The sequence below is a fragment of the Emiliania huxleyi genome (assembly GCF_000372725.1).
Source record: "Emiliania huxleyi CCMP1516 unplaced genomic scaffold EMIHUscaffold_479, whole genome shotgun sequence".
Classification (NCBI taxonomy): Eukaryota; Haptophyta; order Isochrysidales; family Noelaerhabdaceae; genus Emiliania; species Emiliania huxleyi.
In genome coordinates this window covers 21,278-32,274 of record NW_005198401.1, presented here as the reverse complement: position 1 = coordinate 32,274, position 10,997 = coordinate 21,278, and the positions used below count along the sequence as shown (strand labels likewise).

The window sequence follows — 10,997 nt, the reverse complement described above, 5'->3', positions numbered from 1 at the left end:
CGTTTCCGCACTGCGGCGCGGCGCACGGTGCCTCCGGGGGCCCCCACCTCCCCCCAGAGCTTTGAGGGATAATATCTCAAAAGACTGGGTGAGAGCATAGCATTATTATTGCATATCAGGCCGCATAAGGTCAGACTTGACCCCACAAGCATCAAGAACCCGATGCTCCGGCTCGACTGTGCCGGCACACTGCCTCCTCGCGCACGCTGCTAGCAGCCGTCGCGGCCCGTGGTGCACCAGAGAGAGAGGTCGACGCGTTGCCCCCGCCGGCGACCCCGACCGGCTCAAGCCGGCCAGAAGGTGTGTGGTGACGGCGCCGTGGCAGGAGTGCGGAGATGAGCTCGCCGAACGCGAGCAGCAGATGGCCAAAGTGTGCCAGCGCGAGAGCCTCGCGAGCGGGCGCAGAAGGAGCTCGCCGTGACACGATGCCGGGCGGTGGTGGTGCTCTGGCGACTGTGCACAGTGGGCTAAGTCAGGCTGCAACAGGGCAGCACGACGGTAGTGCCCTGCTGCAGCCTGGCCTGACATGCACAGGGCGAACAGAGACACTACTATCGTCTGGCGCTCGTCACCGAACCTGGGCGAACTTCGACCGCCGCCACAGCTGGCCACGAGCACGCAGCGACAAAATGCTGACTGTACGGAAGTTGAGGCTGGTCGAGAGGAAGAGGCTGCCGTGCGAGCCGGCAGCAGGCTGGCTCGGGCGGACTGAGTCCGGCGTGTGTTTTCACAGCTTCTTCTTTCATGGCGGCATTGTGCACGGAGCGAAGTGCATTGCCGTTCTTAACGGAGTCGCTTAGGCGGCTCCGGTGGTGTGCCGGTGATAGTACTAGCACGCGCCAGTTCGCACCTGTGTCGAGCCTGTGTGCTGTGAGAGAGAGTTGTCTTGTTTAAATTCTTTCATGTCTTGTTTAAATTCTTCTTTCATAGTAGCGTATACGCTACTTTCGTATACCCACAATCGTTGCGCGGCCTTCGGGCGGGGCTGCGCCTCGGTGCCCCCCGCCCCCCTCCCCCCAGCGTCCATGGAAGCCCCCAAGCATCCATGGAAGCCCCCAAGCATCCATTGAGACCCCCCAGGGAGACCCTCCAGGGAGACCCCCCAGGGAGACACCCCAGGGAGACACCCAAGGGAGACACCCCAGGGAGACCCCTCGCGGCAAACGGAGTCCCTCCGACGGCTAGAAAAGAGGATCCGACGTTTCGCCATCACAGCCGATCACCCGGCGGACGCCTAACATCGCTAAGGGAGTACCCCACCAAGATCACTCCACCTTGTGATCACTCCACCTTCTCGCTCGCGCTCTACAGGCAGCTCCCTGTCTGACTCCACCCGCTCCCTGTCTGGCTCAAGCCCCTCACTCCACCGCCCGGTCTGCTCACTTCGCCGCCCTCCACGTCCGATTCGGTCGCAGGATCCATGTCGCTCCGGATGCTGATCCCGCTTCTCACCTTTGGTGCGCTCGCCTCTGCTGCGCCGGTCGAGCGGGCACTTGCAGACGACAGCTGCACTGCCAAGTGGCCTGACAGCTACTGCACAGGAGACGATACTTGCCACGGACACCCGAAAACGAAATGCGGCGGGGCCTCGCCAGCTCCAACTCCGCCGTCTGATCCGGCGGGCACCCTCTTCCTTCTGTTCGAGGCGCTCGGCGAAGGCATCTCGGACTGGCATGCTTTGCCAGACTCGTCCGCATTCGGCAAGGTCGGCATCAACGTGCCCAACTTCTTGAAGGGATCCTATAGCATTGAGCTCTGGTCGCAGGTCGAGAGCCAAGTTTCGACTCCCACGGAGCGCTGGTTGAACATCTACTTTGGCAAAGACGCCTTGCCCGCCCTTGCGCAGTGCAACTTCGCCGCCAATGACACGGCGCACAAGGCTTGCTCTGCAGCGCTCGCGGATTACATCGACGCCGAGTACGCCGGCGCAGACCTCACGGGCATCTCTTTCGACGACGAGGTTGGTGACCCGAGGTTCATCGTTGCAGCCATGGAAAGCTACGCTGCCGACCACGGCCTCCTCCTCGGCTGGAGCCAAACCCTGAAGGCCATGGAGAGGGAATCACCGCGCGGCCTGGGCAGCACGAAGTGGGACTACAGCTGGGGCCAAGCATACACGGACGACACTACTCTGCTCTATGCCGCGAAGGGTTGCGCTGCGTCGGGCGACTTTTGGGATCTCGTCGCGAAGAGCCACCCGGTGGCTAATCACTGGTGGAGCGAGCACATGGTGCCCATGGTGTGCGGCGGGGGCAACTGCCAAGAGCCACCCGCGAGCTACCGTGCGGGCGACGAGTGCGTCGACGAGCGACTCTCGCCTGCAGCGCTCGACGCCCTGTTTGCAGCGCGGGCTGGGTTCGCAAACGCCGCCGTATGGTACGGGGCGGTTGCGGCTGAGACCGGCGGGATCGACGGAAACACCTGCTACCTCTCCGCCGCCAAGGGCGACTGGAAGAAGGGCTGCGTTGAGGACGGAATTGCGTACAAAAAGAAGGCGTGAAACGTTGTCTTGCTGCGTACTTGAACATGGTCCATTGTTTGCAGCACTCTGTTCATTAGCTCCTCGTCTCTGCGTGCCCTTGTCCATTGTTTGCCGCACTCTGTTCATTAGCTCCTCGTCTCTGCGTGCCCTTGTCCATTGTTTGCAGCACTCTGTTCATTAGCTGCTCGTCTCTGCGTGCCCTTGTGCTTGTCCATTGTTTGCAGCACTCTGTCCATTAGCTCCTCGTCTTTGCGTGCCCTTGTTTGCAATTCTCTTAGCTCTGACGAGGGAGTTTTGTTGTACATTTCTTTTTCTCAGTGTTAGTGCCAGTGCGCGCCAGTCCCGTGCCCAGTGTCGTGAGAGGAGCTTGTGAAATTCTTTCGTTCTCGTCGCGTGTGGCGTGAATCGTGCTGTGCTACGCGGCTGCCTGTGCGACCGGGCAGTAAAATTCTTTTTCTCGAGAGCATGAGAGGGAGAGGGTCGTACAATTCTTTTTCTCGCACAACAGTGGGCTGGTAAAATTCTTTTCTCGTCTTGGCACGGACCACGGTAATCCGGCACGTGTTGGACGCTCCATTCCTTGGTCAAAGTACAGGTTTCGATCCGGGCCACCGCAAATTTTGATCAGCAAATTTCGAGGGGCGGCCGCAAATTTTGAGGTAGATTTTGATTGACAAAACGTGTCCGTCTAACGAACCTAATACTAACTACTCTCGTGAGCTGTGAACAGACGCACTTGCCCTCGGGGCAAGTACCCAAATCCGCCAGGTTGGGCGTGCTTCCACAGCCTCACGAGAGTACAAATACCTTCGGCCGACGCAAAAAAAGAATTGCGCGCCTTGCCGGCGAGCAGCGCCGCCGGCGGCCAGCAAAGAAAGCACGCGTGCTGGAGTCGAGCAACGGCTCGCCCGCGGAGCTCTCGCCTCCGGCTTCCGCCGCGCTGACGTTGTTCGTCTGGTCACGCAGTGCCTGCACTCTCTTGGCTACGAGGCGCAGTCAATATGCCGCCACGCCCATCCATCGCAGCATGCATGCACATGCACAGTTCGCACCTGTGTCGAGCCTGTGTGCTGTGAGAGAGAGTTGTTTTGTTTAGATTCTAAAACTGACCCAGGCGCGAAAACGAATCTGCGAGGCGTGGCCGCTCACGCGGCCCGATGGGGAGGAACGGGGCGAGCCCCCTCCAACCCACCCGCGCTAGGTCTCGGGGGACGAAGGGGTCACACCCGACGACCTCGGGAACTAGCCGGGGCAGTCGGAGAAGTGGCAACTCCGTGCACTGACGGTCGGCCGCCAGAAAACACGCCTCCGTGGCTCGGGTTACACCAATCCTCGCTACCCAACGCGGCCAAAGGATATCCACCTCGAGAACCTCGAGAAACTCGAGTGGAAGTCGGTTTAACACGAGACCGCACTGGCGACTGGCTACACATATGAGCCTCCAACCCAGCATGAGCGGCACCCTCCGAACCCAGCTCGCCGAACTGGCTCGGGGCGACCTGGCCTGGCTGCGTGCCTTCCTCTCCGGGCGGCGGACGTGCGGCACGTCGCTCGCGGCCCAGCTCGACGCGCGGCACGACACCGAGAAGCAGGACACGCTGCTGACCTGGGCCGCTCGTCACGGGCAGGCCGAGGCGGTGCGGCTGCTGCTCGAGCGCGGCGCGAGCGTCGGGGCGACGAGTGGCGGCGGCGGCTCCGCGCTGTTTATTGCATGCCAGGAGGGCCAGATCGAGTGCGCCCGGCTGCTCCTCGAGGCTGGCGCGGCGGTGGCTCATGCAGGCGCTGAAGGCTTCACGCCGCTCTTCACGCCGCTGTACGTCGCGTGCCAGCAGGGCCAGCTCGAGTGCGTCCGGCTGCTCCTCGAGGCCGGCGCAGCGATCGACCAAGCTACAGAGGAAGGCACCACGCCGCTGTTCATGGCGTGCCAGGAGGGCCACGTCGAGTGCGCCCAGCTGCTCCTCGACGCTGGCGCAGCGGTCGACCAGGCCGATGAGCAAGGCGCCACGCCGCTGATCATGGCATGCTTCGACGGCCACCTCGAGGTCGCCAAGCTCCTCTCCTCCTACGGCGCCTCCCGCGCCGCTACGCCCTTCGGCACGCCCGAGGAGGCCGCAAACCGCCAAGGCCACGCCGACCTCGCCGCCTGGCTGGTCGCCAGCCGCGGCTGGACGCCGCTCCAGCATCTCGAGGCGTGCCCGAGACTAGCGGCCGAAGGCGTGAGCGCGCTGTCCTCACGCCCATTGTCCCTCTTCCGCAGGCGCTCACCGTCGAGCGGGCGCGGGCGCTGCTGCGCGGCGGCGCCGACCCGCTCGCCGGCGCGCCTTCTGCCCTCGAGCGGGCGCGCGTCCTCTGCTCGTGGGGCGAGTCGGATCCGACTGCTGCGGCCGTCGGTTCCACAGTCGAGATCCGCTCTCTCGTCTCGCGGCCCTCGATGAACGGCAAGGTCGGCGTCGTCGTCTCCGCCAACGCTTCGACGGCCCGCTTCGGCGTGCGCGTGGCGGGCGAGGCCAAGGCACTCGCACTGAGGCGCGCACTGAAATGGTCTCTCCCCGACTCGCCGGATCCTCTCTTTGGACACACCCCACGCCTCTGCCCTCCCTCAGGCCGGCCAACTTGCAGCCAGCGGCCGAGGCGGTGGCGGTGGGCAGGCTCATCCTCAAGGCGGCGGAGTGGTCGCCGCAGTCGCACGAGCTCTTCCCGACAGTGGCTCGCAAGCGGGCGGTCGAGGTGATGCGGCTGGGCTACCTGATCGCTTGGGACGAGGAGCGCTTCGACAGCCGCGAGGGAGCGGCTCCAGAGCTGGCGGACATCTGGCGCGGCTTGGTGCTGCCAAGGGTGGTGGTGCGATGACATGATGACTGCTTTGGTCCTGTTTACTTCGTGGCAGCCAACCCCCCAGGATCTCGCCCCTCTTCTCTCTCGCTCTCGCTTCGTGGTGTTGGACTGCATTTGTTTTTTTGTGGCTTCTTCTTTGTAAAACTCGAGTGGAAGTCGGCAGTTTCACATCGCGTCTTCTCTGCCCGATCCCGCTGAGTTGGCTTTTTTCTTCTTCTCTCTCTCACTCGACGGTTTTTCTTCTTTCTGGCGGCATGAGCGACGCCCCCCTCCCAACCCAGCTCGCCGAACTGGCTCGGGGCGACCTGGCCTGGCTGCGTGCCTTCCTGTCTGGGCAGGGGACGCGCGGCACGTCGCTCGCGGCCCTGCTCGACGCGCGGCACGACACCGAGAAGCAGGACACGCTGCTCACCTGGGCCGCTCGGCACGGGCAGGCCGAGGCGGCGCGGCTGCTACTCGAGGGCGGCGCGAGTGTCGGGGCGACGAATGGTGGCGGCGCTTCCGCGCTGTTTGTCGCGTCCTATCAAGGCCACCTCGAGTGCGCCCGGCTGCTCCTCGAGGCTGGCGCGGCGACCGACCAAGCGATGAACGACGGCACCACGCCGCTGAGCGCTGCGAGCTTGGCTGGCGAGATCGGCTGCGTTCGGCTGCTCCTCGAGGCTGGCGCCGCGGTCAACCACGCAGACGCTGAAGGCTTCACGCCGCTGTACGTTGCGTGCCAGGAGGGGCATTTCGAGTGCGCCCAGCTGCTTCTCGAGGCCAGCGCTTCAGTCGACCAGGCCGATGAGCAAGGCATCACGCCGCTGTACATGGCGTGCCAGGAGGGCCACCTCGAGTGCGTTCGGCTGCTCCTCGAGGTTGGCGCCGCGGTCAACCAAGCCCAGCAGAACGGCGCCACGCCTCTGTACATCGCGTGCTACAAGGGCCAGCTCGAGTGCGCCCGGCTGCTTGTCGAGGCCCGCGCAGCCATCGACCAAGCCAAGCAGAACGGCGCCACGCCGATGTTCATCGCGTGCGAGATGGGGCAGCTTGAGTGCGTCCGGCTGCTCCTCGAGGCTGGCGCGGCGATCGAGCAACCCATGGACGACGGCACCACGCCGCTGTACATGGCGTGCCAGAAGGGCCACCTCGAGATCGCCCGGCTGCTCCGCGAGGCTGGCGCGGCGACCGACCAAGCGATGAACGATGGCACCACGCCGCTGAGCGCTGCGAGCTTGGCTGGCGAGATCGGCTGCGTTCGGCTGCTCCTCGAGGCTGGCGCCGCGGTCAACCAAGCAGACGCTGAAGGCTGCACGCCGCTGTACGTTGCGTGCCAGGAGGGGCATTTCGAGTGCGCCCAGCTGCTGCGCGACGCTGGCGCGGCGGCCAACCAAGCCTGCAACGACGGCACCACGCCGCTGTACATGGCGTGCCAGGAGGGCCAGCTCGAGAGCGCCCGGCTGCTCCTCGAGGTTGGCGCGGCGGTCAACCAAGCCCGGCAGAACGGCGCCACGCCGCTGTTCATGGCGTGCCAGGAGGGCCAGCTTGAGTGCGTGCAGCTGCTCCTCGAGGCTGGCGCAGCGATCGACCAAGCCTGCAACGACGGCGCCACGCCGCTGTTCATCGCGAGCCAGCAGGGCCGGCTCGAGGTCGCCAAGCTCCTCTCCTCCTACGGCGCCTCCCGCGCCGCTACGCCCTTCGGCACGCCCGAGGAGATTGCAACCGAAGAAGGCCACGCCGACCTCACCGCCTGGCTGGTCGCCAGCCGCGGCTGGACGCCGCTCCAGCATCTCGAGGCGTGCCCGAGACTAGCGGCCGAAGGCGTGAGCGCGCTGTCTTCACGCCCATTGCCCCTCTTCCGCAGGCGCTCACCGTCGAGCGGGCGCGGGCGCTGCTGCGCGGCGGCGCCGACCCGCTCGCCGGCGCGCCTTCTGCCTTCGAGCGGGCGCGCGTCCTTTGCTCGTGGAGCGAGTCGGATCCGACCGCTGCGGCAGTCGGTTCCACAGTCGAGATCCGCTCTCTCGTCTCGCGGCCCTCGATGAACGGCAAGGTCGGCGTCGTCGTCTCCGCCAACGCTTCGACCGCCCGCTTCGGCGTGCGCGTGGCGGGCGAGGCCAAGGCACTCGCACTGAGGCGCGCACTGCAATGGTCTCTCCCCGACTCGCCGGATCCTCTCTTTGGACACACCCCACGCCTCTGCCCTCCCTTAGGCCGGCCAACCTGCAGCCAGCGGCCGAGGCGGTGGAGGTGGGCAGGCTCATCCTCAAGGCGGCGGAGTGGTCGCCGCAGTCGCACGAGCTCTTCCCGACAGCGGCTCGCAAGCGGGCGGTCGAGGTGATGCGGCTGGGCTACCTGATCGCCTGGGACGAGGAGCGCTTCGACAGCCGCGAGGGAGCGGCTCCAGAGCTGGCGGACATCTGGCGCGGCTTGGTGCTGCCAAGGGTGGTGGTGCGATGACTTCTCGCGGTTCCGCACTATAATCTAATATCTATAAAGCTGTATGCTCTATTAAACCTTCCTTCTTTTTCACCCCTCACCCGGGTGCGGGCCGCCTCGGCGATATCTCATATAGGTTCTCAGCACTCAAGCTCGCGAGCGGCGATAAATATCCGGACAAAATGTGCGCACACAGGACGACCTTGTCGCACACGGAGCAGCGCGGCCGCAAGCGCAACAGGCCAACACCCCGGTGCAGCAGGCGGCGCCGGCGCCGGTGCGCGGTGGACAGGTGGTCGCTGGGCCCGACGGCGCCAAAAGAGAGGTATAGATCGCAGCGCGCACGTATGTCCACTGTCACAGAGTCCAACGATCAGCCGGTCTGCAAAGAGGCCAGGGCTCGGCCATCTCTCGCCGGGCATGGATTTCCCCGCGCCGCCGCCGCTCGGAGTCCGTTCCCCCGCCTCGCGCTGAGCCGCTGAGATGCCCGGCATACATCCTCCCCGTTCAGCTGAGCAGCTTGAGGTTCTCCACGGGCTCATGCGTCTGCTCTCTGCGGTGCGGGTGCGCACGGCGGAGGGTGAAAGGCAAGGGGTCGAGGGGGCGAGGGAGCGAGGGAGGCGAGGACAGAGGAAGCAAAGCGCGTGCGGCGCACCCACAGCCGAGGTTGGTCAGCTTCTCGCTCAGGTTCTTGAGCCCCGCAACCGCCATGTCGTCCTGGTACTCAAAGATCTCGCCTATTCGATTTGCGATGAGGCTGTCGAGAGGCGCCCGACCGCCCCGCTCGCCGGCTTGCGCAACACCGTAGAACTCGGGGCCGTCCGACTGCAGGAAGACCTTGCTCCCGATGCGCCACACATCCTCCACCTCCTCGAGGTTCTCCACGGGCTCGTGCGTCGTCTCCCTGCACGGGCGGCGGTGTGGGACCGTGGCGAGGCTGCGGCGAGGCATGCCTGCGGCAGCGCTGCGTGCGGCGAGGGCGGCATCACCCGCAGCCGGAGTCCGCGAGCTTCTTTGAGAGGCAGTTCAGACCTGCTACAGCCCCGTCATCCTGAAACTCGAACACAACCCCGCGCAGTGCGCCGTTGTCCTTGAATCGGACCGCAGAGCCGACCAGGATCGGCATGAAATTATCAGAGCTTGGATTTCGCTTGCAAGGGTGTAGGTCCTCCATACATCTTGCGCCCCCCCCCAAGGCGCGCGATACACATCTTGCACTCACGGCCCACTCCCCGCGAGATCTTGAACTCATGGCCCACTCCCCGTCCCCCAAGCGCGACAGCAAATGCCCGCCAAAAGAAATCCCAAGGGCGCAGCAAAAAGAATTTTTTTGCCCTCTTGGTTGTCTGTTTTCTTTCTTTCTCTTTTGTGTTATCTTTTTCTTTCTTTTTGCTTGGGGTGCCCGCGCCGCCTAGCTCTGCGGACGGGCCCCTCCACCCTTCACGTACGGATTCATGTAGTCCCCACACTCGCTGTCGTGCGTCGTGGGATCGCTTGTCATGTGAGAGAGTGCGTTGTGTTCTTGTTTGGTATCCGCTTTCTCTCTTTGCTTTAAATCGCGAGGAGGGCGGAGTTGCGCCGAGAGGCGGGAGAAGCCGCGAGAGCAAGGGATCGGCAGGCGGCGGCGTCGTCGCAGAACGAGGCAGAGGAGAGTTACGAGACAGAGGGATGTGGGACAGAAGATGACGACACGTCGAGACGACACGCGCGAGCGACACACAGACACACAATCGGCGAGGGACTGCGAAGAGAGATAGGAAGAGGCAGACGCCCAAGGGTGGGCGACGGCTAGCACCACACTCCTCTCCTTAAAATCCTTCTTTCCCGCCTCCCCCTCTCTCTCTCTCTCCTGGACGGAGGGGAGAGGGGGGGCGGAGTGGTAGGGGGGGGGGGGGGGCCCGGCGGCGAAGCGGTGGGCGATCCAATCAAAAAAAGAAATAAATCGACGACCGGCACGAACCGACATTGGCCTGTACCCTCCTGTATGCTGTATCCCCCTTTCTGGAGGCGCCCATCGAGTCGCCTTCCATCCAGCCGACCCCAGCGCCTTCCATCAGCCATCCCATGTGCGACAACGAGGAGCCCCTTGCCGGCTGCGATCTCACAGAGGTCGCCTCGCAGTACGAGTCCGGCGCTTGCTGCCGCTCGGACGTCGACTTTGGACACGGCTTCGGATGCTTTGTGCCGATCCTGATGATGCTTCTCTTCTCCGTCCTCTCGCGGAACCCGCCCCTGTCGATGGGGACCGCCATATGGATCGGCTGGTGTATCAAGGCGCTACCCATCCACCGCCACATATTCTCACCGCCGCGCCTCATCGCCGGGCCGCCGCCGCTTGAACAGGAGGGCAACGCGTGGGCAGGCTTCCGCGGCTTCTTCGACACGGCGCTCAGCGCCGCCATCGACGGATACTCCGCAATCTTCGTCTTCGTCTTCCTGATGCAAATGATCGTTGGCGCGGGCCACCGCTCCGGCGGCTTCCAGGCGCCGCCGACCGCCTGCCCTCTCCCTCTCCCCGTCCTCCACCCTCGCTGCCGGCCCCGAGCCCGCCGCCGCGCTCTCATAACCCATCCCTCGCCCCGTCTAGGCGCTGGCTGACCTCATGGCCAAGGGCATCAAGGACTCGTTCACCTGCCAGTTCTTCACGTGGCTCTTTGGCTTCGTCATCTTTTTCGACGATTGTGCGCGTCCCCGCCCCGACCGAGCCCCACGACCGCCCACCGCCCATCGCCGCACTCATCGCGCCGCCCGCGTCCTGGCTGCCCCCCCCCCTCCCCTCAGACTCCAACACGCAGGTCGTCGGCGCGTGCATGCTGTCGGTGGCCCAAAAGATGCGCGTCTCCAAGGAACGCTCGCCTTTTCCCTCGCGCGGCGGCCCGCAGCTTTCTTTTTTCTGAACGGCCGCATTTCTTTTCCTTGTGTAGGAGAAGCTGGCTTTCACCGTCGACTGCACCGCCTCGCCGGTACACATGAGAAGAAAGAGAAGACACCCAGCAGAGCACAGACCCATGCCCTGCCCGGTCGGGCCGCCTCCACCCGCACTTCCCAAACCCTCTCTCTTCTACCCCGCTCCACATCCACCTGTGTATCACAGACCCCCCCGACTGTCAGGTCGCGTCCCTGCTGCTCGTTTCGACGTGGATCGCCTGTACGCGCCACCCAAACCCGCCCGGACCTCCCGTCCACCACACCTCGCACCCGCCTGACGCGGCCCGACGCCCCGCCTCGGGTCCGAGAGAGGCCACCCCGAGCCACCCCGCTACCC

The 10,997-nt window shown here is 64.6% G+C and overlaps 4 protein-coding genes across 4 annotated transcripts in view; 3 read left to right on the top strand and 1 right to left on the bottom strand.

The window, feature by feature from the left end:
* Positions 1-1,284: 1,284 nt before the first annotated feature.
* Positions 1,285-2,947, top strand: EMIHUDRAFT_445589 (hypothetical protein). The gene is made up of 2 exons (XM_005767833.1): positions 1,285-1,311; positions 1,416-2,947. Exon 2 carries the CDS (start codon positions 1,421-1,423, stop codon positions 2,498-2,500), a length of 1,080 nt encoding a protein of 359 aa, XP_005767890.1. The 5' UTR covers positions 1,285-1,311; positions 1,416-1,420; the 3' UTR covers positions 2,501-2,947.
* Positions 2,948-4,815: 1,868 nt separating this feature from the next.
* Positions 4,816-7,763, top strand: EMIHUDRAFT_370667 (hypothetical protein; the record flags this gene model as incomplete). The annotated part of the gene is made up of 3 exons (XM_005767832.1): positions 4,816-5,053; positions 5,470-5,473; positions 7,482-7,763. Coding segments are annotated over 3 exons (306 nt in total), but the record flags the coding sequence as incomplete, so codon positions are not given.
* Positions 7,764-7,841: 78 nt separating this feature from the next.
* EMIHUDRAFT_470552 (hypothetical protein) lies at positions 7,842-8,872 on the bottom strand. Its single transcript, XM_005767831.1, has 4 exons — positions 8,722-8,872; positions 8,536-8,636; positions 8,388-8,469; positions 7,842-8,285 (listed from the first exon to the last, which is right to left on the bottom strand). Exon 4 carries the CDS (start codon positions 8,272-8,274, stop codon positions 7,873-7,875), a length of 402 nt encoding a protein of 133 aa, XP_005767888.1. The 5' UTR covers positions 8,275-8,285; positions 8,388-8,469; positions 8,536-8,636; positions 8,722-8,872; the 3' UTR covers positions 7,842-7,872.
* Positions 8,873-9,796: 924 nt separating this feature from the next.
* EMIHUDRAFT_119374 (hypothetical protein) overlaps positions 9,797-10,997 on the top strand; it is a gene marked incomplete at both ends in the record, with an annotated part of 5,582 nt that continues 4,381 nt past the window's right edge. The window contains 2 exons of the mRNA XM_005767830.1: positions 9,797-10,249; positions 10,320-10,413. Of these exons, the coding sequence (XP_005767887.1) occupies positions 9,797-10,249; positions 10,320-10,413 (547 nt within the window). The remainder of the gene's footprint in view (positions 10,250-10,319; positions 10,414-10,997) is intronic.